Below are 25,669 nucleotides of genomic sequence, written 5' to 3' on the forward strand. Positions count from 1 at the left end.
CACTTTTACACAATATTGCAACTGTCAGACTACAGAAATTGAAACATTGCTGCCACCTAGTGGTGATAGTAGGTAGCAATCGTGGGGCGTAAAATACACAAAGTTTGCGTTATGCATGCCTGAATCATACCATTAAAAAAATAATAAAAACGTTTTCTACACCTAGATTTGCCATCTGAACTTAAATGCAAACCTGTAGCTCCAATTAATTCAAATGTAAGAAAAGCTGCAGAAATTACAGTTGTGATAGTTTCTTACCAGTGGTGTGCCCCAACTCCAACACAGAGCTGATTCAGATAACTTTAATTCCATAAATTCTTTCCAAATAAATTATTTAACTAGTAATATAATCCAGGTGTGTTAAAGTGCACAAACATGTAAATCATAGAAAGCAGTTGGTCCTGAGGACCAGGATTGAGAAGTACGAGGTGTAACTGTAACTGGATCATGAACTGGTAAGCATTTTCATAAGACAGGAGGATTAATCTTTTTCTTTCCCCTTATAAATGTAAACAGACTCAGAGTACAAATTATATTTAAATCATACTTCAGGTATTTACTGTTCAATTTACAGCAGAAAGAAACTCCCAAATGACAACACCAACTGTATTAGTATTACTCACAGCCACCAACTGCACCCTCCCCTAATTACCCAGCATGCATCATGCTCCAACTGCGACTGTATCAAGTTTAAAATCTCTCAACTGATCCCTGCAGTATAATATGTTCCTAATGCAATGAGGTGAATCCATATAATCGTTTAAACTTGGTGTCTGTCAGCCAGAAGATGGAGCCCTCTTCCACCAAATCCCTCCATAAGGCTTCAAAGAAAGGAAAGCAAGGGCGTGGAGGCAGGCAGCATGGAGGTGTAAGGAAGTTACATGCAGTTAACGTCCCACTGGGGTCTTTTGTTCGGGTGCTTGGGAGCAGCTTGGACTTACTGGTCCCACTGGTACCATATGCCACTAGAGGCCTGACTGTCATAATAAATGAGGACCTCTATGATGATGGCATCAGTGACTGCAGAAGAAACTGTACATCATTAATCACCTCTGAAAAACAGCAGTGGAAATGGATGGACAATGTCTCAAGTTCCTTACCAATCATAATATCACTTTATTGTTACACATTAAAGTAATAGTAAATGCACATATATTAATCATATTAATCTCATGTAGTTCTCATTAAGTTTGTAAAATTATTTCTCTCTCACCTGTTTTAGGCTGGTTATTTAATGTTTTTATATAGAATTAGATTCTTTCATATGTATATATATATATATATATATATATATATGTATGTGTGTGTGTATGTATGTATATTAATATATAACATATCTCTCCCTGTCTATACACACACACATACATATATATATATGTATGTGTGTGTGTATGTATGTATATTAATATATAACATATCTCTCCCTGTCTATACACACACACACACACACATATATATATATATATATATATATATATATATATATATATATATATACACATACATGTATATGTTTGGATATTTAAAAACTCTTGTTTTAAAACTCTTGAAAGACCAAGTACAATTTAAAAAAAAAAACACCTTATTTAAATATCTCCAAAGCCACTTAAAGATGTGTCCACAGTTGGTCTACAACAGAAATTACATCATGTTATTCCCCACTAAAGCAATGGTATTTGATGTTTCATTATGCAATACTGGTATCAGATGCCAAATGCTGACTAATGAATAAGCTGCAAAACTACTTAAATCTTGGAGAACTGCTCCCCACGATAAAAGTGATGTATTTTTAACCTACATGTGAATTTCATGTCGCTGACTTGTGTGGATATGTGACCTGTTCGGTTTTTCTTCTTTGTCCATAACATCTTAAAGTATTTTATTTGATTTATTTATAAGCCATTCTTGTCGATTTCCACAATTAATATGTATTAACTCTTAATATTTTGCTTAGTACAAGAACCTGCAGGTTGTGGAGAAATTTGAGCATAAATGCTGTTATACGGCAGACACCCTCTTAGCGTTGCTATATAAAATAGCATCGCTAATAAGAATCTAATAGGTTCATAAGAAAAAATCGACATAGAAAATGAATTAAATCGTAATAGCTCAATTTGGAAAAAGAACTGTTGACGATTAAACGCATAATTAGTTTAAGTGAAGGAAATGAATTAAATGCAGCTAGCCCATTAGCTACAACACTCGGCCACAATACTACAAATTGGTAAATCTCATAAGTTTAACAAACCCCTTAAAACAATTATTCGGGGTTTGATGGTGGATAGTTAAAATATAACTTGGTGAACTTCTAAACTATACATTTGTGAGATAACCTTGTTCCCCGCGATGTTAGCAGAGATGAATTAGTAGGATAACAAAGCAAAAGGCGTCAAACTATGCGTTTCAAAGTTAATTTAATAAAGAACAAACAGCGAGTGTTTTTGCTATTAACGCGAATCGAAACATCTGAAGTTGGCCCGAAATGTTTGAGTAATAGGATTAACACAAACACCTAAGCGCAGCTTTGTAGTTTTTTTTTTTATCTGCTAACGCGTGCTAAGCTAACAAGCTAGCCCGCGAGTGACACGTTAGCCCAGAATTCTGTTGACGGGTGGGGAGTCCAAACAGGCGGCGCGAGGTGAACTCCGGTATTCCACGGTTTGCTTGCAAAAAAACGGCCGTTTTTTAATATCACGCGCGGGGACACGGACTTTTTTTTCCGTTGTCTGGTGTCAATTCCTCAAAATGGGGTCTGCTAACGTACGTCTCCGCCATTTTGTGACAGGTTTTTCATTGAGCAAAGGGGTACGTGTAATGGTTGAATGTAACCCCATCAAGAAGATATCCGCTTGGCAGTTGCAAGGAAAAGGGATCAGGAGTAATTTTCTACCATCCCGTGAGATAAAGTCGTTTTGAAGTGGTCAGCAAGGGATAGTGGCAGCTTACCGCAGCCGCTTACAACTCCCCAGCAACAGATTGCTCTTAGACCAAATGAAAAAAAAAGTTGACCAAGCACACTTTGTCGAACATTGTCACTGTGTATGATTTCAACGAAAATGCTCGGGAATGTAAAACTATTAAAGTAAAAAGCGGTTGTATGTGACATAACGGTATACATTAAAAGAAAATATTCAGGCACAGGTAACAAAAGACATAATAAAAAATTAAAACATTTATTTGATTTTGTTTGAAATTGAATGTTCAACGGAAATAATTGTATAGGCAAAAAATATTTCCTTGTGTGTTATTTTTAGGGGGGATTCTGGATTTATGCTGCTGGAATAAAATCAGTAAAGGATTCGTTTTGAAGTGACTTATAAGTAATAAATTAGGGTTTATCAGCTTGAAAATTTTTTTACCATTATAACTATGTGTTGTCCATTTGCTTGTCATATTTGGGTAGTAAAGGACCTACGTTAATTAGTTTTATACCCTCCCCCACGGGACACTTCCAAGAACCTTCTGACCCGTTTTCCAAACGGAGAGAGGAGTTGTCAGACGGTCCCTAAAAATGAAAACAGTCTCTATTGTTCCAGCAGTCGCTCTGGCCTGGACAGCGCAGTGCCGACAGTGGCCGCAGAGGGCGCTGCACGCATGGCAGGTCGGGCTCCGCGGCCTTCACATCTTTTTGTCTGAGAACTGGATCCCTCTGCCGCTCTACAGTGTGCGCGATAGCCTCGGAGCTGCGTCCGTAACACACTGTCAAACCACTCCAAACGAATACAGCCGCGACCAAAAGCATTAATTCAACACCTTCAGCCATGGCGTTTCTAATCTACCGGTAAATCGGTCGTATTTGTGACTGTTCGTTGGAACTTAGTCCGGGCTTGTATCGGGCTTGCTTTCTGTGTGCATCAGTCTTTATTAGCGAGCTGCCGCTCTTCTTGCTATCAGCTATTTCTTTAACTTTTTAAACACTCAGCTTGGCGAATGACTGAGCGCCGGCGGAGTATGGGATCCTTGGTGTCTTAGGAAGCGACTGAAGTGGGGTTTAATCGTTTTTGCATGCAAAAACAATGGCAAATTCGACGGGGAAAAATCTACTAGATCAGCGAAGGAAAGGACAGGCTTTCCTGGACGAGCTGCGGCAATTTCACCAAAGCAGAGGGTGAGATTGGGGAATCTTTATTACCAAGAAATATAACTTTAAATCTTCATTGCATGTGGCAGCGAGTTAGCCGAAAGTGTAATTTTAACATGTGTGCATTTATTTCTTGTGTTATTCCAACAGATCGCCTTTCAAGAAGATTCCTATCGTGGGTGGGAAAGAGCTGGATCTGAATGCTCTCTATATCAGAGTCGTCTCTTTAGGAGGATTTGCTAAGGTGAGTGGGAACCAAAAGTGTTATTTCTCCACACTCTGCTGTCTGTGGACTCCTCGCTGTACCACTCTACAACTCCGTACGGATAACCCGGGACAAGTGAAACCCCCTCCAGAAAGACATTAGTGGGTCGGTGTTGGCCTTGCGCTAGTTTGCCATGCATCTCTATGCAATGTGGTGGCTTGTGTTGTTGTGTGGTTTGAATTGAGAGTCCAGCCGCTCGGAGTCAGAGTGCAGTTTGAGCGACTCAAAATTAGCGGGCACGTTTAACATCGATTATCGGCACGGAGCCTGGCTTCGGGGAGCACCGCGTAGGACACAGCGCGTCGCTCGGGCTTTTACCGGCAGTTTTCAGCCAGGGTGAAGCTTGAATTTTCCTTCTCGCCATAGCCATCTTCCTTCGGCTTCATGGCTGAACATGAAATGTAGGCCTCACAGGCCCATGTAGTGGATACAGTAAAACGCTGCCGACACTTTCTCCGAAACCAAACGGGTTCGGCGCGAGCGAATGTGTTTGTACTCGGATGGAGACAGTTGGCTGTAGTTCGGTCTCGTGAGGTTTTAACGTTTAAACGGGAAAAGTCAAGTTAGCTCGTTAGCTCTGGCGCTAACTAGCCTAAACTGTAACCATAATGTCCTAAATGGAGCCAGGCTGTTGTACTAATGTGTCAAATTCTAAGTAAATGCAGTAAATAAACATATTTGATACAAAAAGACGTGACTGAAACGAGCGTTTAGCCAGGGAAGTTTTAGTTTAGCATATTTTTAATTTTAGTTTGAGAAAGTTATTGATTAGTGATTGATATTGAAGGTGGGGGGGGGGGGGGGGGGGGGGGGGGACCTGTAGCACTGCATGTTAGTAGTTGCCGGTATTTTTCTAACCACCTCCTCTGTCTTTTAGGTCTCGGACAAAAACCAATGGATTGAACTTGCAGAGGAGTTTAACTTTCCAAGGAGTTGCTCCAATGCTGCATTCGCTTTAAAACAGTACTACCTGCGGTAAGTGACACGGCCATGCAGATCTCTGCTCTCAGGTAGCATGTGGGAAGTGTTTACAAATATTCAGATGCAGTCAGCAGGATCGAGCCTTACTGTTCCCTTCTGCTTGGAGTTTCCACTACTACTTTTATATTCCTAAGGCGAAATGGGAGAAGAAATCAAGGATTTAAGTTTTGAGACACAATGTTGGATAACATATTAGGGGATGGTTTTCTTGTTTTTGATCATTAATCTTTTGGTTTAGGAGCTGTCTGTGCTCTGACTTGTGTTTTATCCAAGCTGCCCAGTCTTGACACAGTCAGCTGCCAATGATTGTAGTCTTTTGTGAATGCTGCCAACCCCCCCAAACAACTGGCATGTGTGGTTTTTTTTGGTTAAGCTTCTGCTCCTCCTATACCCAAACACTCAAACTCCTACTACAATTGTCTCTATCACTAGCACCTGCCTGCCTTGGATTGCACCTGTGTAGAAAAAAAAAGCCTGTAGCCTTTTCATTTTTATTTTACAGGAAGCTTATTATGCTCATGTTGCCAACAAACTGGCTTTTAAAGCATGTTCCAGGTTACTAGGGGCTTATTTGGTTAGTAACTACATGGCCATTGAGGCTCGGAGGTCTGCAGGGGTTCAGGTGGTCCTCGGGAATAGCTGCACGGAAGCAACTTCTTACATCCTGAAGTCAAATCTCACTGGAAATATGGAATGGAAAACACTTTAAACCTACAAAATATTTAGTTACAATACCCACATATGGTCTGTTGCTCAGATATCATTCATATTCTTGCAGGTTTACTGAAGCACTCATAAGATATTTGTTGTCCACCAGGTAGTTTTAGCAGAACAATTATCATTGGGCTGCTAAACCTTTTACTCTGTTGCAATTGTTACCAATGAAATACTCTGTGTTGGGAAGGAAGATGAGCCCTGGCATGCTTAATTCCCCCGCTTGTGTCGTGGCTGCCTTTTGAGCTACTTTGTGGTGTTTATCTGTGGCAGCTTGGTGTAGGGATATCAGGGGCAGTAGCCATCTAGACTTGTCTTGCAACAACTAACACTGATAATATAGAGACTATTCTCACCTCCCTTATGCTGCTCTTCTTACTGACAGAGTGAGATTTATAATCACATATTCATTTACCCTCTGGTTTTGCTAAATAAAAGTGGCTGAATATTTTTAGTGACTGTGGAAGAAATCTTACCGTTGCTCACACCTGTAGAGGTCAGAGGTCATGAGCAGGTACAGTTTATTTGTACTCAGTGGAGAGAGTTGGATTCAGCGTGTGACTTCAGGACACTTGAGCTGGGTGGATGTTTGCTAACATTGGTTAACCCTGATTATCCAGTTGAATGACCACCTGTAACCTCCCCCTGCCTGGGGTTTTTTTTTTTTTAAAGCTTCACTTAAAAAAAAAAAACCAACAAAACAAAATAAAACAGCAGCTACAGTAACATACACATGCAACAATGTCGACTGACATTCAGATAGGAGTTAAGCATGTGCTGTCTTTGCTGGGATCACACAAGTGACCGCCTGCAGTCCTCAGGTCTGAATGAAAACGATAAACGTGATGCTGGACTCCCCGATCAGCACTTCCCACTCAGCAGAGTAATGCGGAGCTGAAGTTCAGTGCCAGTTCCTGCTGCTGTCTACTTGATATCGGAATGCCGCTCGGTAATAAGTGTGTGGTCTTGCCAGAAACAGTTTTCAGGCTTATTTTCAACTTGTTGATGCTTCAACATCAGTTCTACCACCAGCGCTGATACGATTTCAACTCCTCAGGATGACAGATCCTGGAACAGAATCTGTGTTGACTAACAAACTCAGCACACTGTTGGAATTTGGATTGTTTTTTTGGTCTTCTTCATAAGCATGACTATCTAAAATCCTCTCCAGTTTATCCATCTTGTTCTGTAATGTGAGAATGAATGAAAACTCTGTTGAAATACAACCCTCAGTGTTGCTTTACTTCTTTTCCAAATTGTAGCTTGTTGCAAGTCAGGTGACTGATACCCTGGTGTAACCTCTGATTGCCCTCATTGCTGCATCTCCCGTTTGGAGAAAGTCAGGCCTGTGCAAGTTAGATTTGTGTGGGTTTTGTCTTGATGAAATTAGTCCACACATAAAACTCTGTTATTACTCTGCAGTGTTATTAATAGGGAAAATGCTGTTTGTTTCTCTTCATGTGGAGTTCAGTGGTTCATCAGCAATGTGTTGTGGGTATTTTCATTTATCAGCATTTGGTAGAAATGGGAAATTATAGATTGGATTACAGCTTTATCAACAAGTTATGTATTCAGCTTAACCTTCAAGTATAGATTAAAGTGTGCAACAATGAGCAAGAATCCTTTTTAGAGTCTAGTAAGCTGCTTCCTTTACAGAAAATGATTGCGCTGCTTTGAAGCACTTAGTGTGTGCAGGTGCAGCCAGACTTGCATGTTTCGTCATATCATTTAATATGTTTGGATGTTTTAACGTTGTAATATGGCTCCTCTCCTTACCTCATTCTGGTGAGTTTTGTGTTTCTGGATTGTGAGCCCAATTTTAGGGCCTCAAATTCTCATGACCCCAGCTATTAGCCAGTCATGCAGTCATGTGAGTATTACAAAATTATCCTGTATTTTCAAGGCTCAAAAGTTGTTACAAGTGAGTTTAAATTAATGTTATTTTTCTTGGAAAAAGTGTGAAACAATTGTCTGCCTTTTTTCTAAGTTGAAACAGAGGTAAACCTCTGAGTGGGAAGCACACAGGAACCTGCAGTGTACTCATCTGTTTATGCCGTAACGCAAAGTTAAGAGTGCTTTAGCATGTGGTTAATGTCGATTGCAATGTCAGGTCTTGACTTTCTGTTGGAGGTGAGGTAATATAGAGAAAGAGAAAACGAAATGCTGAATATTTTGTGCAGCATCACAGCAAAGAAACGGTCGACTGGCTTTTTGTTTAGCAGGTTTTAATTTTCACACTCCATCGCAGTGTGTCAGTCCATCTCTGCTTCCCGCACTGGCCAGCAGATTCTCCTGCTTGTCTGGAACATCTGGACGAAGTGGCCTTTGATCTGGCTTACATTAGCTGTATTTTTATTCCACTGCCTCGTCTGAGCCAACACTCAGGCCTCAGTAATGCCCATTTGACCACCAGTCATGGAGAGAGTGTCTCTTCCTTCCCTCTTATAAAGAATAATAGAGTTGTTTAGCAAAGAAAGAGCAGTAAAGCAAACTTGTTATCGCAGATGTCATCTAAAGGCTTTTAAGAGTTTGTGTTTTTTGTCTGTCTGTAATTTGACCTGCCCTTCAGCAGTATGGGCCATCGCTGATAGCCTAATCTTCTTCACTCAGCTTCCTTGCTAACAAGCAGATGGGTGAACAGTGGCACTACAATCTGACTTCAGCACTAAATGAATGTATGGTATACATGGTGTGTGCGACTGGTGCCGTTTTTGCTGTAGCTCTTAAGAAGAATCTATTTGGTGTGGATTTTACGCCTAACAAGAGTTTGTTCTGTGTATTTTATCTGTTCTGATAAGGAGTCTTCAGGTAGGAAACCAACGGCTTAATGTTGGAAAACACCAATGGGGACATTGTACAAACGGTGCCAGAAGTTATTCAGTACTCACCCAAAAGGATGAGGTTTTTTTTTCTAATTCCTCACAAAAGTATTTAATCCTTCATAAATGCTCGGAGATTAAAACACAGTTCCTTGTCTGCAATTAGTAAGACTTTTGCAGAGCTGTTATCCTACCTGTTGGAATTAAAAAGAAAAAAAAAAAAGGCTGCTTTTCTAGACTGTTGGCACCAGATGCTTCTGCTAAACAAAGCCCTGTTTAATAACCAGTATGAGTACAAGTGTCAGATCAGAGGATAACTGGCTTGCTAGTGTTGGCACTCACCACAGAAAGGGCTTGGAATAAAACTGAATTTGAGCAAGATTCCTTTGATTTCCTTTACTTTATCACTCAGAAAAGAAGAGAAGAAAAAGGAAAACAAATTAAGCTTTTTTTCCCGTCTTTAACAAAATTTTATTGTTAAGTCTTTTGTATTTCCTGCTCCCTTTTTTTTTTTTCTTTGTCCAAAAAATAAAAAGCGTCTTTTTTGCGGGTAACCTGCTGTAGGTATTCATTGTTTCTGGCTCCAGTTGGCATTGATGTGAGTCTGAGTGCTTATGTTTAATTCTAATGAGGGCACTTCACACAGAGCTGCAAGAGTAAACACAGCTTACTTTTACCTTTTTATAAAAATACATGTTTTCATGTAATGTCTGGCATTGAAGGCCAAACCAGGGTCCGGTCAAATTTCTTTCCTTTTTTCTGGATTAGGAATGTTCTGACCGGAATTAAATGTTCTGGAAGTATTTGAGGTGCAGCCATGATGAGACCTGTTTGTATTCATTAAACTCTTAGAAAAGAAGAATAAGTCCTTCGTTCATTTTCTCGCTGTAGCATCCTTAAAGAAAGGGCAGCTCCGTCCAACCACAACTTTTAAACAGTGCTCAGTTATGTTTCAGGTTTTACAACCTGAGGAAAAACATGAGGACAACGGGGTGAGCGGCCACTAACATGCTTCACTTTTGTGTCTTTTTTTTTTTTTTTTACTTTGTTAATTACAAGCTTCTATCTTAATATTTTATGCCTTGACTTATAATAATGTAATAAATCATCCACATATAATGATGTGACAAGGCAGCACAAGTATCTAAAGTCCATCATGTAAAGTATCGATTGAACATGTGTTATTTCACAACTTTGTCAGTGTGGTTGCAGTTGTCTTTTCCCAAGTCCTTCCTAATTTTCTCCCTCCACTTTTTCTCAACCCCATGACATATTCCAAAAAGGTTGGAAAAAAAAGTCTTAGGAAAACACGAAAAGTAGTCCTTTTTTTTTTTTTTTTTTTTAAAATGAAAGGGTCCAGTAGGTTCTTCACTGTTAAGTATTCAAGTTCAAGTACTCATTTCAATAAAAATTAAAAATTTCAGTTGCTCTGAATTAGTTGTATTTGATTAAAAAAACAAAACAAAAACGCTTCTTCAGGAATTTCACTCATTATTGTCAGCTTTATTTGAAGTCACTCTCGATCTTTTCACCCTTTACTGTGTTTGTAGGAATTTGAAGTGAAGCAAATGGTTTGTACTGTCATGTTGCTCCAACCAGGCTGGCATCTTCTGTTTTGACTCAGTGGCATCCTTTTAAACACTCCTGTGATTATTGACAAAGTAACACCCCCCACACACCCCATCAGCATGTAATAGCCAGCCACCACAGTTAAATCTCAGTAAACATTTATGTGCAGAATTTGCCAGTGGGGGTGTATTTGCATGTCTGCGTCCATGTCCAGCAGGGGGCAACCAACTCCCACACACAAACTCACTGAAGGGGCATTTGGGCAGCTGAGAGGAATCGAAGTCAGAAGTATCCCCTATAGTGTGATCCAGATGTCCATAAATAATGCTGGCGGCAGTTTGCAGCAGCGTGTCAACTCATCGCTTGACAAGCTTTGGCTTTGCTGTATTATTTGGAGGGAGCAGGCTTAGAACTGGCGGTGATGAAAGATGCACTCCCTGAAACGGTTGTAGTGAAATTCATGCAAACAGCAGTGGTTTCTGATGGTGGCTTACTACTTCAGAAGAACGAAACCGATGTTCCTCTTATCATGCATGTGAAGAGGGGAAAAAAAAAAAAAGAAAAAGGGGAAGCGCTGGCACATGCAGCTGCACTCAATTCTCCCCCTCATCCATCCCCTCACCCCCACCCACCAGCCTTTATCTCATTTATGCCCAGACAGCGGTTGACGCTGCAGTTGGGCCTATCGCTCCCTCCCTCCCTCCCTCCGTTCCTTCCTTACCAGCTCCCTCCTTCTCTACAAGTGAAGGAAGCGTGTATTTATAGTCCGGCGTGTCAACCGGCAGCTAGAAAACGGGGGATTACCTCAGCTACGATGAACAAGCAGGGTCTGATTCAGAAACAGGCACTCGCTGAGTGAGTCACGGCCACACAGGCTGGCCACACCACAACTGCCACCACTGCTGCTACTGAGGTATTTTGAGCCTATTTGTGTTTGTCAGTGACATTTTACCACATTACTATCAGTTGTTTGTCAAATCTCAGAAAGTCTGCAACTGCATATTCTTTAAAGAAAGTAGTTTTTTTCTGTGTGTGTTAAGTTTAAAGTTAATGTTTTTTTTATTATTATTATTGCTGCTCTTGGGTTGAAGGTTTTTTAAAAAAAAAATTTTTTTAATTAAACAAATCTTTTGCTCTGTGCATTTGTAACCATCAGTCCCGTGTCAAACAGTTGTTTAGCTTATCTCTTGCTTTCTGAAGAGTCTGTGAATGCATAACCGCTTGGTGCTAAAAGTGACAGTTTTTAGCATGATTTTTAGTCATAATCTAAATAGGCATATCTACAGAAATGCTAAATCTGTTCAGTTCAATTTTAGGCAGACTTCTCCTGTAATTAATGCCAAACATGCAAAAGAATAAGAAGGCAGCGTCATCTCTAAGTTTATAGAGTAGGTCAGATATTTTCTTCCACCAAGATGAGGCACGTTATCACAGTTTAGCAGTAAGTAAAACTTGTAAAAAATTAATATGCAGAAAAATATGAAAATAGCAAAAGTGGAGCCCCTTAAATATTCTTTAATGCTGCAAAATAAAGTATTGTCTAGTATATCTGGAAAAGAGGCTGTGCTCTACAAGATGTATGTTAACTGGGCTTGCTTCTGTGATCTTTTCTGTTAACCCAGAGTAAGGACATATTTGCAGTGAACAATTATTAAATGAAGCGATGTGGAGTGTACAGACCTTGTTTGGACCTATAAACATTGTGGTTGTGCTGTCACATCTTACTGGTGGTTTTAGGTTAACTTGCAGCAGACATTGCTGCTGTTCTTCAGAGTTGTCAGGACTGCTTAATATAAGCAGGTTTTTTAGAATACTTTTTTCTGTTTTTGTTTTCTTTATTGTTCCACCTGTTCTGGTAGAACAGGCAGAACAGGAAAGCTAAAGTAATGAGGATTGACCTTTGGGGTGACATAGAACCCCAAGTAGTCAAAACCTGTAGGACAGGGGTGTCCAAATGACTGATTAATTTGAGTCAGGTGTGTTATAACAGGGATTCATGGAAAACTTGCAGGATTGCGACCTTTGAGAACCGGAGCTTTCTCTGATTTTAAAATAAAGTGCATGTTACTGGACAAAGTGTGTTTTTCAAAGTTCAAAGATAGTGTGAGTAAGAATGACTCCCTAATGCATAAAGATTAAAAAAAAAAAAAAGTGCTTCTCTTTTTGTGGTTGCAAAGTGTCAACAGTTCATGAATCCTCATCACCTTCTAACATGAACCTTCTTTACACTTGTGAAGGAAACAGCCAACACCTGGCATTTTGAGAGCAGTGGGAAAGTGTGAAGTTGGGTTTCAGGCCTGTGTGAATGACTCAGCTCTAGTCATGGTTCATCCGAAGTTGTGCCATATATTAACATTGGGGTGGGAAAATCAAATTGCAAAATCAAATATCGTGTTTTTTGTTTTTTTTAATATTTCGTTATAAAATTGTCATTTTTATTGTTTTTATTGATCTTTTAACTTGTCTTCTTGGGCATTATAGCAGCAGAATGATGGTCTGACTACTGTGTTGTTTTTTTCCTAATTGAAATCGAGAAAAATGAGCAAAAAAAATTTGTATATTTATTTTGTTTTTAATCTAAAAAGAAAAAAAAAGCAATATCAAAGAATTGTGAGAATCGCAATTTAAATCAAATTGGCACCCAAAAAATCGGAATCTAATTGAATCACGACAAAAGCACACCGTCACAGCCCTAATTAGCATCAGTCAGAATATAACACCCAGGTGTACTCAGAAATTTTACATAAGAACGCTGAACTTCCTCAGTAGCTTTCCCTCGGAAAATATGGATAAAGAATTCTGAGGGGTTTAAAAAAAAAAAACAAAACCAAAACACCCTAATTATTTGAGGAAGTCATGATTATCAAAAGGCGTTGTCTGCACAATGGAATGTCCTCCCATCACACTGCTGTGTATTCAGCTTTGCCCCCAGGAGGCTGTGGTGGTTAGAAGAAAACATTGAACTCTGAGAGTAAACAGACTACTACTGCTGGAAAAGGGGTTTTGGGTTCTTGTTTTAGCAGGTGCACACATGCTGAGCAGAAACCATAACTGATAATTATATTTGTTTCGTTAAATCAACAATGAGTTTGTCTTGTACAGTATTATAATTGGCAGAGATGTTGTTATTGATCTGGGGAGTTGGAATATCAAGTGAGTGGGGTTTTTGCTTCTTGCTTTTGAGAGACTCTTCTGCTGGCTGGCTCCCTTAGTTTATGCATGTCTAGGATATTAAAAGCTGTAGGAGCAAATAATTATGTACAACATCTCATCCATAGCACTATATTCGGAAAAGTGAAAGCTTATTTTAAGTCTTGTAAGCAACACAGTGCAGAAATGCTCAGCAAGCATTTCTCGGCTCAACATTTTCCCTATTTGTTTGTGTTTCCCTCCCCACAGATACTTGGAGAAGTATGAGAAAGTCCACCACTTTGGAGAGGATGATGAAGAAGCGCAGCCGGGGAACCCCAAAGCCTCTCTTCCAGTCGGTGCAATTCCCAGCTCTTACAACTACCAGCAACACGTTGTATCAGGTAGGCAGAGATGACTGTGTGCTTCTGTCTGGGTCACATCTGTATCGGGTGCACGGGTTTGATTTCTGTTGGCAGATTTAGTCTCGCTCCGTTTCTTGCCTTCTCTCTAAAGTTCATCTCGTCTCAGGCTTGCTGTCTCTTGGCAAACTGGAGTACTTAATCCTCATGCAGATGTGATTACAGCCAAGCGTGACTTGATTAGAGCTGGGTGTGTGAAGCATGGGAAACTGGACAGCTCACAAGTCTATACATGGAAATGTGCTTCAGCTCTTTTGTATTTATAATGTTGCTTTTTATTTCTGACTGCTCAGTATGAAGGTGAATCAGACAGCTTATTCCAAGCTTCACTGCTCAGAAATGGTAGCCTGGCAAGCCAGACTTTCTTGCTGTACCAGCGTAGAGTCTGGTCACTCACTCGCATCAATGGATTTCTAGGGCGGGGCAAACAAGTGCGGAGTAAACCAATCAGAAAAATGGCGGACGTGACGTCAGTAAAGCGGCAGCCTACAATGTCCGGAAGTGTTCAGTCGAGCGAACGCAACAGATGAGAAAAAAAAATCATGGTGTGCAGTACTAGCCTGGCACGCCAGACTGGAGTGCTCAATATATTTAATATAGAGCGACTTTACGCAGGTACAGCGGGAGAGTCTGGCTTGCCAGGCTAATTTCAAACAGCATTTTTCGCAAAAAGAAACTAACTCCCGCTACGTCCGTGCACCATTAGGTTGTTTTGAAGGATACGTGGTGGAGTCACCTCAGATCAACCAATCAGAGTGGCCGGCTTGTTTAAGACTGATGCATATCTCCGTAAAGGGGAGGGACTCCAGACTGAGTCACTCTGTATTGAATATATAGAGCACTCCAGACTGGCGTGCCAGGCTACAGAAAAGGAACATTTTTCTCATTGTCATTCATAACCTTCAATTTTCAATCGATTCCTCATTTACTTTTTTGGGGTTTAACACAATCCATGTTTGTTTTGCAGCTTAGCGTTTATATTTAACCCCATCTCTGGTACTGAGTAGTTGAATCCAGGGGGAAAAAAACTTGCACATATGACAGCACTAGTGTGTGCTTGCAAATGTGGAAGCAAGAAACTTTAGCATTTTCTTTTTGTTAGACAGTTAGCAATTAATTGATCACAGGACAAAACTATGAGAGTGGTTTTGTGCATATAGAAAAAGAAGCAATAGATGATGCTTAAAAAGAATAATTAATTACAGAAGTTTCACTCCAAAGGCCAAGTTTTATCATGGCAAGTTTTATAAATGTAACAGATGTGTTCACATGAAACTGATGCCGAGTCTACAGGTACACAGATATTTTACGATAATTAATTAGCTTGGTCACATTTTGGAAATAGTTGTGTGGCTTATATCACAATGTACACACATAAATCCTCTGTTTACATGGCAAAAGTAGACAGAAAATGGCTTATTTAAGGAAATTAACTTCTTTCACTGTTTGGATTAGATTAGATGGCATGACATGTATTTGGCTAAAAAAAAAAATTTTGCCTTGTAACTACAAAGAAGTGTAAATGTTTCGGCTCCAACTCTTCAGAGGCTGATGAAACATGGTGTTGTCTTCAACCAAATGAATTTGTACAACATTAGTTGATGAAGCTACAGATGCAATGATTCACTTTCTGCAAACTTGGAGCACAAAGCTGATGGCATCTAGTCAATTGTTGGCTGATTACATTTGTTCTGTTACAGTATTTGATATTTGAAAGTCATATTTAGGCCATATGAATCTTTTCTACTTCTTTATTTTCACTGACTTTATAAGTGTGTCCAGATGTCTGCTTCCTGCAGAGCTCTGCCATATCACGTAACACATCACAGTAACCTTAGCATGATATTGGAGCTGTATAAAATATGGCGTTTTACAGCAGTTACACATGACAGTGTGACTGTTTGCTGAAGTGGAAAGGTAACCCGTAACGATTGCATCCTATTTTTGTCTAGAAAGTAAACTATCCATTGTGCTCTTGAGTTGCATTGGTATAGGACTTTGGATTGAAGTATAATTATACAAAACTTTATATCCATATAATGATGCATCTTAGAATAGAGAAATGTTACCCAATGTTGCCCATTATTAAACCCAAGTGCAGCAGCCTTAGCTGAGACATTTCTAATGCTACATAACTTCATTCTTCTGTAGATTAGTCTTTTTTTTTTTTTTATTGTATAAGTTGTTTTTGGTACTTTTCTAACAGCACACCACTGTCGTAACCTTTTTAGATTAGCCTACATGATGTAGAACACTGTCAGCTGCTCCACTGGACATACTTTTCTCTTAAATAAAAATTAGATTAAAGAAAGTAAACAGGCAGCTGCAAGTCATTGCTGTTGTTGTAACTTCTTCACACTGAACCTACAGTTCAGTGTTGTGACTTACATGAAACCCAAATTCACTTTTAGAAACACACCACTCTCTGGAAGAAAAGTGTCCCATCAGTAGCTATGTGGATTCAAAAAAGACAACTGTGTGTGATCAAACGGGTCTGGGTCAGAATTGTAGCAGAGGAAAGTCTGAGGTACGGGCTTCATCAGTCTGTTTATTGAGCTAGCTTTTGTACACAGCAACTCTATAATTCATTTCTTACCTTGCTGCTGTGTTTAAACCAAGGCCATCAAGAATGTATTTATTGTCCATGACGTGGATTTATCATCTCTTATTTTTGCCTCAGAGGTTTCCCACACCCCAAAGCACTGACAAATAATTTTCTAAAACCAAACGTGCAGCTGCTGTCAGAATAACAAAGAAGTCTCCGAGTAACATCGTATTTCAAATTAATGTTATAGTACAGCTAGCCCAAGGCCAAACTTTATCTCTGCATGGTCGGAGCGCGCTCACACACCAGCTAGCACCAGCTTTCTGTTTGCCACACAGGGTTGTAGTGTCCACAGCCTGGCTCCTCCTGGAGATAATTGACTGTCCTGACAGCAGTTATTGATGAGGGGAAGAAGGACACACTTGTTGGTTTTCCCTTCACCTCAGTTTAGATTAGACTCTGCAGCCTTTTTTTTTCCTCTTTTTTTTTTTTTTTTCTTTTGTTCGCAAGCTCTCTTCTGTAACAGACAAGGCCCCCCTGCTAGCAGAGCTAATGACTCCCAAACACGGCTGCAGTCTTGGTTGTTTGGGTAGTAAAGAAAATGTCAAAACAGCTGCTTTACAGCTGAAAGCATTTGATGGTTTGTGTTTGTACTGATTTATGATGCCCCTCTAATTGCTTGCTTATCGTGTTTAAATGGATACATGCCTGATAATTAGCCTGTATCTATATTCACAATTACATCTCATTTGAAAAAGGTTCTGTCAGGATAATGGAAGTAACGGATAATGGATTACACATAATATACATACCAACAAGCAACAGGAAAGAAATGGTATGAAGTTGAAGTGTTTCCTTCCACTATTGCTTTATTAGCCCTCCATCATAGTTTCGCAATGAAACCTTCAAAAGACTCAGGTCACTCTCGGTGCTAGCATCAATACTAGATCTGTTGTGGTGAAACAACTGCCATTTTAAACATTTTTATTATGCTAGATCAGTGTCTTTTGATGCTTTCTAAACCGCTTTGGATCAGTTTGGTAAGCTGTTGCGTGTGGTCATGCTCATCAATAGTAAAGGGGCTATTAAGATCAGGGAGATTTCTGTACAGTTGCATTACAGGGTATTTAAATTTGATACTGTGCAGGAGGGTTAGCTACAGCCTGTAAAGCTTTTTATTTATTAGCTTTTCTTCATTAGATGGCTTTTCACTACTTCAGTGTTTTTTCCTTCTGATAGTAGAAAAGTCTAAAGATTTAACACCTCTGCTACAAAGTGGTATGCCTCAATAATTCTCAAGTGCAGTTATGTTAAGGAAAGTCACTGCAACCACAAAGAATGCGTCCTGCTTACAGGCTTCATCTCTTGGACTTAATGTTGTATATCATTCTTCTGCACCTCTCTGCAGGTGCTGGAGGACAAGTGCAGACAGTCAGCCTATGAATGGAGCTGTTGCTGCTGTAATAGAAGCTCAGCCAGATGACATTTGCCTGTGCAAACCCTTTCAGTGTAGAAATCAAATACACTCAGCAGGGGCCCCAGTCTCTGTAATGATTAGCCTCCAGAAGCGGCAGCATACAGTAACAGAGACCGCACCAAATTGAAATACCCACTCTGAAGAAAAACGACAAGTTGTGCACACCAAATGATTGATTTGCAGAAAATCAAGCAACAGCACAGGGAGAAATCTCATGTCTTTGTCTATAGATCAATTGCACTTTCACTTGCTGGATCATCTGTCTTTGAGATCTTTTCACTCATTACATCAACGACATGGCAGTTTTCCCACACAGCTAGGATTTCAGATTGGTAGCTTTTTAATTAGGAAGAACCTTTAATGGAAACTGAGCCAATCAAATACATTAAAGAATTGTCAAGATTTGCGTTCTTCAGTCAGACAACAAGATGGTTCATCAAACTAATTTTTGTACTGGGCTTTGCCCAGAACCCCAGGTCTGTAACATTTTCTGTTCCTTACAAACAAGTTAAGATGCTTACTGCTTTTTCTCCCCCCCCCCCCCCCCCCCCCCCCCTCCCCCCACCCCCCCACCCCCCCAGACTATCTCCGCCAAAGCTATGGACTATCTACAGATTTCATTCAGCCGTGTGACTACAACAAACTGGTGCTGTCTCTCCTCTCGGGCCTACCCAACGAAGTGGACTTCGCTGTTAATGTTTGCACTCTGCTTTCCAACGAGAGCAAGCACGCCATGCAGCTGGACAAGGACCCCAAACTGGTCACGCTACTGCTGGCCCACGCTGGCGTCTTCGATGACTGTACGTACCCATTGTTTCACATGAATACTTCTTTTCTCTTAGCACCCATCCTTTATGATTTATTCAAGCGTGAGTCGTAGAACAAGGATGGAGTAATGCTGAGTAAATCTAGCCGCTCTCCAGTAACTGTCTCCCATGTTTTTCCTCCAGCTCTAGGCAGCTTCTCTGGGGTGTTTGGGACAGACTGGAAAGAGAAGACCTCCCGGGACTTTGTCAGGGTAAAGTGTATATCTATATATCTATATCTATATTTATATATTTATATCTTTTTTTTTTTTTAATTTATTTTTAAAAAAAAATAAAGAATCAGAAAATGCCTCTGGCTTTCGTCTTTTATATCCAGATATTCTGCTCTGCTTTTACTGTTAAACCCTGGAGCATCCCTGTCGCTCTTCCAAGATGGAAAATTGGCAGAAACACAGCAGTTAATCTTTGCCTCAGAGCAGTTTTCTCAGAGGCATCTTTAAGATGAAGTGGAGGTCAAATCACTTCAGTCTCAGTCAATTTAAGGTGCTTTCATAAGACTGGCATTCTGATTTAAAAGTAATGCATTATAGTTTTCAGTTTATGTTCAGTCAGAAGGACATTATCATGCCTTATGTAGGTCAGAGGTGGTCGTCGGTCAATAAAACTTTATCAAAATGTTTTCAGCCACTTCATCCAGATGAAGGTCAGCCTCCAGATCAAGTTACGCCAATAGAATAGTGAAACATGTTAAGATTCCACAAAGAATTTATTAAACAGCTCTTTTTTTTACTTTCTAACACCTGTACTTATAGTTTATACCCTCCAGTGATTGTGATCGACTCACTAGAAACCTACCCTCATACTAGTTTTTGTTTTGAGTTTATTTGTGGCGAAACGGATTCAACTGATCACGTCATTGGATAAGTTATCACAGTTTATATTATAGTGTACTATTAGATTTTTTTAAATCTTTTTTTTTATTTTTATTTTTATTTCTCTGTTTTGTTTTATTTTGTGGTGCAAATTGGCTCCATGTGAGCACCCTTGATTTTGCTGTACCTCCACAGTGCAATGACACCAAAGGCTATTTATCTATTTGTAAACATCCTTCAGCTGAATGTGGTGAAATGTTTTCATTTCATCGCTAACAGCTTCTGTTTTCTACAGTTCTGGAAAGAGGTGGTGGAGGATGCTGAAGTTCGGGAGCTGATCTGGGACAAGGGCAGCCTTACACAAGGTAAACATATTTGGCGTTGGGGCAGGGCGATATGACTAAAATTTCACATCCGTATGACGTTTCATGGGTAAATGCCTGTTGCAGCGTTTTGCATCTGGAGTTAATTATGAGCGCTTTCGCCACTACTTGACGCTGCTTTTGCGGTTTTTGCTCGTTGACTCTTTTATTTATTCTGTATTCTTTATCCTTATTCCTGCGCAGGAGAATAAAATGAGTTAGTTGTGTCGGAGTCCGTTGTTGGGACTGTGAGCTAGTCTGTTGTCAGTTCCACGTCGGTATTTTTATATCCAAACCATGCAACAAAAATTTCCCCTCTTTTATGAACAAGCTCATTGATTTTGGTTGACTGGCCATCTTTTAGTGCATGACCACATGCATCTTTTAGTTAATTATCCTGCTCTGAAACACGTCTGCTACCGCATTTCTCCATGTTTGTTTATATATTGCAGCGTGCATGCCGTAAAGCATATCTTGACGTAAAATACTGCAGTAGAGCATCTTACCGTGGCCTAAATGATAGAGCCTCATGAAACGATACACATTTTCTATTGTTCAAAGGATAAATATTGTTATATTGCCTAGCCCTATTTGGCTTTAAAAGTTGAAGTCATGAAAACGGGCGCAAACAGCCATGTGCGCCTACAGTGTGTTTATTGATGATTTGACATGGAAAATGTGTAGATTGTGTTCTACATTTTCATGCTCTTCACTTTTTCGCTGCATGAAAAAGTATACTCTTTTAGTTCTATGTTTAAATTGTGATATTACTTTATCATTATTCATCTCAAAACAATAACCCAAAATGCGGAAACTGTGCAGGTATACAAAGTAGACCCTTACTGCTTCACTTAGGATGAAGAGGATAAGTGGCAGCCCGGTGCTGTTAATAAGATGTAATTAAATTGATCATTGTTAAGTTTGAGCTACCCTCAATAAAAGCAGATGTTTGCAGTTTCCTGATCTGGAGCTTTCAGATGTGTTAACATGTCAAGGAGGAAAGACATTAGCTTATAGATGGTGATCGCATCATATTGCCAGTCGCAGTTATTTTTAAGTCTATTCTTCATTGACAGAGATTATTTACAGATTGGCAACTGCTTTGAATCTTTCTCATCTTTTTGGTAGTAAACGTCCCACCAAGTTTACCCCAGTGTGCAATGCACAAAGAAAATGTGATGAACCTAAAAGCTACATCTCAAACAATATGGACCTCAGTTAGCATTTGAATGTTGACATTCATGGTGGTACTATTGGAAAATCAACGCACAAGTATGGCTTGTTCAGAGAGTTTTTAGGCGAAAGCCTCTTCTCTCTGAAAAGAACATGAGAGCACAGCTTTGGTTTGCCGTTGTTATCCCATCACATCATAAGACGAGCAGGAAATATAACCATTGAGATGATAAGACCAAAATAGAGATGCACAGCGCTGCTTATGGTTAAAAAAAAAAAAAAAAAAAAATCACACACAACACATCTTTACAAAATCCTCATGACAACTGATAAATGTGGTGGAAAGGATATGATTTGAGGTTGTTTTTATGGCCAAAGAACCTGTTGGACCTGACTCACCATGATCACCTCTGTGTACTACAGTATTCTGGTGCCATATGTGAGACGAGCTTTTCAGCAAACAGAAAATGGTTGTAAAGAAAGAGTCAGCTTTAACTCCCACAATGAGACAGACTGATAACAACATACAGAAAACAATTGCTTTAAGTTATTGGCTCCTAAATCTGTTTGTTTGCTAAATGAATTATATGTCGTGTTGTTGTATATCTGAGGTCGCATTTACATCATCTTCAGATCGGGTAAAGATCAGACCAAACAGTGCGAGTCTACACCTTCTAATCTATGCGGAGCTTTAAAAAGTTGCTCGTCTGCTCACTCTGCAGATGGTACGTCGTGTGAAGAGCGCTGGCGGAGCCTCTTCCACCCGCCGCGGAACTCTGGTATCAGTGACATGGAGGCCCAGCGGGTGCTGCAGATTGCTGTTATCCTGCGAAACCTGTCCTTTGAGGAGGCCAATGTCAAGCTGCTGGCGGCCAACCGAACGTGCCTGCGCTTCCTTTTGCTCTGTGCCCACTGTAACCTCATCTCACTCCGACAACTTGGACTCGACACGTTGGGCAACGTGGCTGCTGAGGTGGGTCTGATTCCGTGGAAGTGGGTGTGTGGTGTTGTGGTTAAGGAGTCATAACTGCTATTAAGATTTAGAATAATATTGAAAAGAAGAATTTCTCTCAATGGAGCATTTCCATCTTGGCAGCTTACTCCCTGTATGTATGACTTGTGTTTTAAGGAGCTTTTCTTAGATTTATTGTTGATGTGTTTAAAAGCCACTCTGCGGTAGGTTAAGTGTTTTTGTAACTGCTGCTGGTTAAAACCATCAATGGCCAAATAAAACACCAGTCATAATGCACATAAGCAACTTGGAGTATGTGATGACAGGCTTGTGGTTTGCTAAAGGGGCAGTACTGTTAGCTAACTTCCGCCCTGCTATGCTCAGTCTCTCACAATTTGATGGATTAATGGTTAAAGCACTAGTTTGTGATGTTGATTTGAGACAACATGGTGTGTTTAGAAAGCCAGTTGTAGCAGTGTGTATGGTTCCTGAGGGCAGATGGTGTCACTTCCAGTCCGTTTTAGAATAACATTTATACTCAAGTCCAAAAATTTTCAACCAGATATGAAGAATTAAGTAGTGATCAACTTACAGCTGCGATGGTTGTTGATTAAATGGTTGCTTTTTCAGGCATAATATCACCATGTTCCATTTAATTTATTAATGTGGCTTCCCAAAAAATTAACATAAAAAGATGGAAATGAACATGGCAACACATTTAATATGACTGACGGAACTACTTGTGTGATTAAGTATCATGATATTTATATGCATTCCCTTTTACATTGCTAAATTAAACAATGCAATCCCAAACAAAAGCCTAGATGCCTGTAAGTGAAGTCGGTCCATGATGCAGGTCAAAAGCAGCATTGTCATGTTTTTATTCTCAATGCTGACAGAAAAATTAGGTTGGAGGTGCTTAAATATCCTTTCTAGTCCATGTTTTGGATGATTGTTGTTCAGCACACTGGACATAAAGTGTTTCTGGCAAATCTGTGTTTCCCAGTCTGAATGAATTCCAACTGTGAAGGAGGATGCAGCTTTAAGTTTCACTGCCTTTAATTCTAATTTGTGAGTGATTTGTGGCAGCCAGCTGCAGTATTTTACTTAGAGTTGCTGCATCATGTCAGCTTATATAGTCTATTTATTTTTATTTATTTTTTTTTACTCTCTGCTCAGGCTTTGTCGCATTTCTCTTCTGTCATTTAGTTTCAGCAGTAGTCTCAGGATGAACTGCTCTGATGAGGAGGTTCCTTCCAACTAGAACCTGCAGCAGGTGCAGAACTGGTGCAGCCAAACCAAGTGCATAGATGCTGCAGGGATAAACAGCAGGAAGAGATGCTTCCTGAAGGGGCAGCTGAGAGATGGATTTGTTCCACTTACTGATCTTAATGTTTGCTGCCGAGCACATTATATTCTGTGTTGTATTTACTTTGTTGAGTTCTGTTCCTGATAAATGTAACAAGTGTTGTCAAATAGTTTACTGAATGATGGCATGGTTGTGTAAATCTTGCATGACCTCTTGTAGCTCCAGCTGGATCCTGTTGACTTTCGGACGACGCACCTGATCTTTCACACCATCACCAAATGCTTGATGTCCAGGGACAGGTTCCTCAAAATGAGAGGTGGGTTTTCTAGATTTCAGATGGACTCAGTTACTTTTGTAACATTTCGACAGGAAAATAACTAAGTGGTTTCTGTGTTCATGCCTGTAGCCATGGAGATCCTGGGTAACCTCAGCAAAGCAGAAGACAACGGTGTGCTCATCTGTGAGTATGTGGACCAGGAGTCGTACAGGGAGGTAATGATGCTCCTCACCCTGCCTGACCTCATGCTCCTTATGGCCTCGTTGGAAGTGCTATACTTGTTGGCCCAACTAGGAGAGGTTCCCTGCAGCAAGATTGCCTCTGTTGATCACAGCATAGGTATTAACCTACGTTTATTTGAAACAAATGGTGAAAGTTTTCTTGTGTGGAATATTTTTTTTACTAAAGGAATCAGCCTTTTTTTTACCTGCTACTTCAGTTTTGCTCCTCTTTTTAATCGATGTTTATTTTGTCTCTCCCTCTCTCTGGGTTCAGACCTGTTGGTGCGATTAGTATCAGTAGACCTTCATACATTCGGACCAGACGCCCTGACAGCAGTGCGGTTAATTGAGCATCAGGCTAATGCCGACCAAGCAGCCGAGGTTCGACCGCAGCTGGTAGAACAGGTTCCTGCAGCCGTGCAGGGAGCGTCAGCACCGGGTGAGTGTTTGAATCACATCAGACTTCACACATAATACAATATAAACAGGAAAATGACTTTGATTTGAGAGTGAAATGCTCTGAGACTGAACAAAGTGATTCATGAATGTGCTTGGATTTTATCAACATCTTTATCGTTCAAGAAAATCTATTTTCTAAACATTGTAGCTTACACAGCTGTTGCCATGCTCATCATAACCAAAGCGGCAAGATGAACGGAGTTTATGTAAATGATATTAAGAAGCTCATACAGAGAATGCAAATGGCTACAAGGTAGTGTTTGGGAAAATTGATTGCCTTCAGAGTGAAAACTGGCTGTACATGTGAGAGAGAAGGGCTGTCATTTTCCTGAACTGAAAACACCACAGCACAGCTTCACAGTTTAGCCATCCGGAAACTAAACAAGTTTATTTAAACTGACCTTGAAAATCAGATTTATTCTATTCTATTCTACAGTCATTTAGCAGACGTTTTTAAACCTGTTTTTGCAAAGTGAAGAACTTCAAATGAGAAAAACAAGCGAATCAGAATTTTATTTAGGAAAAGAAAAATCCATTGCTTTTAATACATTTATCATTAATGTAGTTAAAATGGGGAAATAAATCTGGATGTATTGGTGTCATGTGAGAATTGAAGTCATTTGGTCTACAAATAAGATTTTATAAGTCCGAAATATCTTAAGTCCTCCTGTGTTCTAAAAATGGCCCATAAAGTTTGTCAATGGCAGCTAAAAAAAAAAAGGAAAAAATGAGTGAAAAAGTGTTTTGTTTTTTATTAATTTTATGACCACATCTGCTTTCTGCAGACAGTTTAGCACAGTATTTATTTACCGATGCAGCAGGCAGTTGGGCTGTTGTCTTCAACAGCCTCTTAGGGAGATTTTCTTTCATGGTTTTGATGCCTTTTCCAAGTTTTTAATACCCCACTTGGTTCAAATCAGTGTGCTTCCTTATTTTTGTTTTATTTAAGACATAATTTACTTGGTAATTTTTTTAATGTATTTAATGTAATGTTTTCCTGTTGTGTGAAAAATCCAAAATGTATATGTCTGCTTTAGTTTAATTAAAAGTTTGCATGGTGACTCTGTAAAGCAGACGAGAGTAAAATGATACAAGTGACAACTCATTCCACATTGTGGCAAAGACTGAGCTACATGTTATCACCTTCTCCTCATTCCCTGCTGTTGCTTTCATTCATACCATACTTTCACTGCCAGTTCACCTGTTTCTGAACCTCTTCATTTGCAATCCTGAGGCCTGGTGCTACTTTCTTAACTTGAAATTCTTGCTCTTATT

General features: G+C 39.8%; 1 protein-coding gene across 1 annotated transcript in view; it reads left to right on the forward strand.

Moving 5' to 3' along the window:
* Nucleotides 1–3,708: 3,708 nt before the first annotated feature.
* Nucleotides 3,709–25,669, forward strand: part of arid2 (AT-rich interactive domain 2) — a 31,786-nt gene continuing 9,825 nt past the window's right edge. Inside the window, exons 1-11 of the mRNA XM_079263571.1 lie at nucleotides 3,709–4,108; nucleotides 4,232–4,325; nucleotides 5,224–5,321; nucleotides 13,829–13,962; nucleotides 18,584–18,802; nucleotides 18,953–19,020; nucleotides 19,937–20,006; nucleotides 21,899–22,149; nucleotides 23,657–23,753; nucleotides 23,844–24,053; nucleotides 24,210–24,374. Of these exons, the coding sequence (XP_079119697.1) occupies nucleotides 4,017–4,108; nucleotides 4,232–4,325; nucleotides 5,224–5,321; nucleotides 13,829–13,962; nucleotides 18,584–18,802; nucleotides 18,953–19,020; nucleotides 19,937–20,006; nucleotides 21,899–22,149; nucleotides 23,657–23,753; nucleotides 23,844–24,053; nucleotides 24,210–24,374 (1,498 nt within the window). The 5' untranslated portion in view covers nucleotides 3,709–4,016. The remainder of the gene's footprint in view (nucleotides 4,109–4,231; nucleotides 4,326–5,223; nucleotides 5,322–13,828; nucleotides 13,963–18,583; nucleotides 18,803–18,952; nucleotides 19,021–19,936; nucleotides 20,007–21,898; nucleotides 22,150–23,656; nucleotides 23,754–23,843; nucleotides 24,054–24,209; nucleotides 24,375–25,669) is intronic.

The sequence above is a fragment of the Telmatherina bonti genome (assembly GCF_933228915.1).
Source record: "Telmatherina bonti genome assembly, chromosome: 23".
NCBI lineage: Eukaryota > Metazoa > Chordata > Actinopteri > Atheriniformes > Telmatherinidae > Telmatherina > Telmatherina bonti.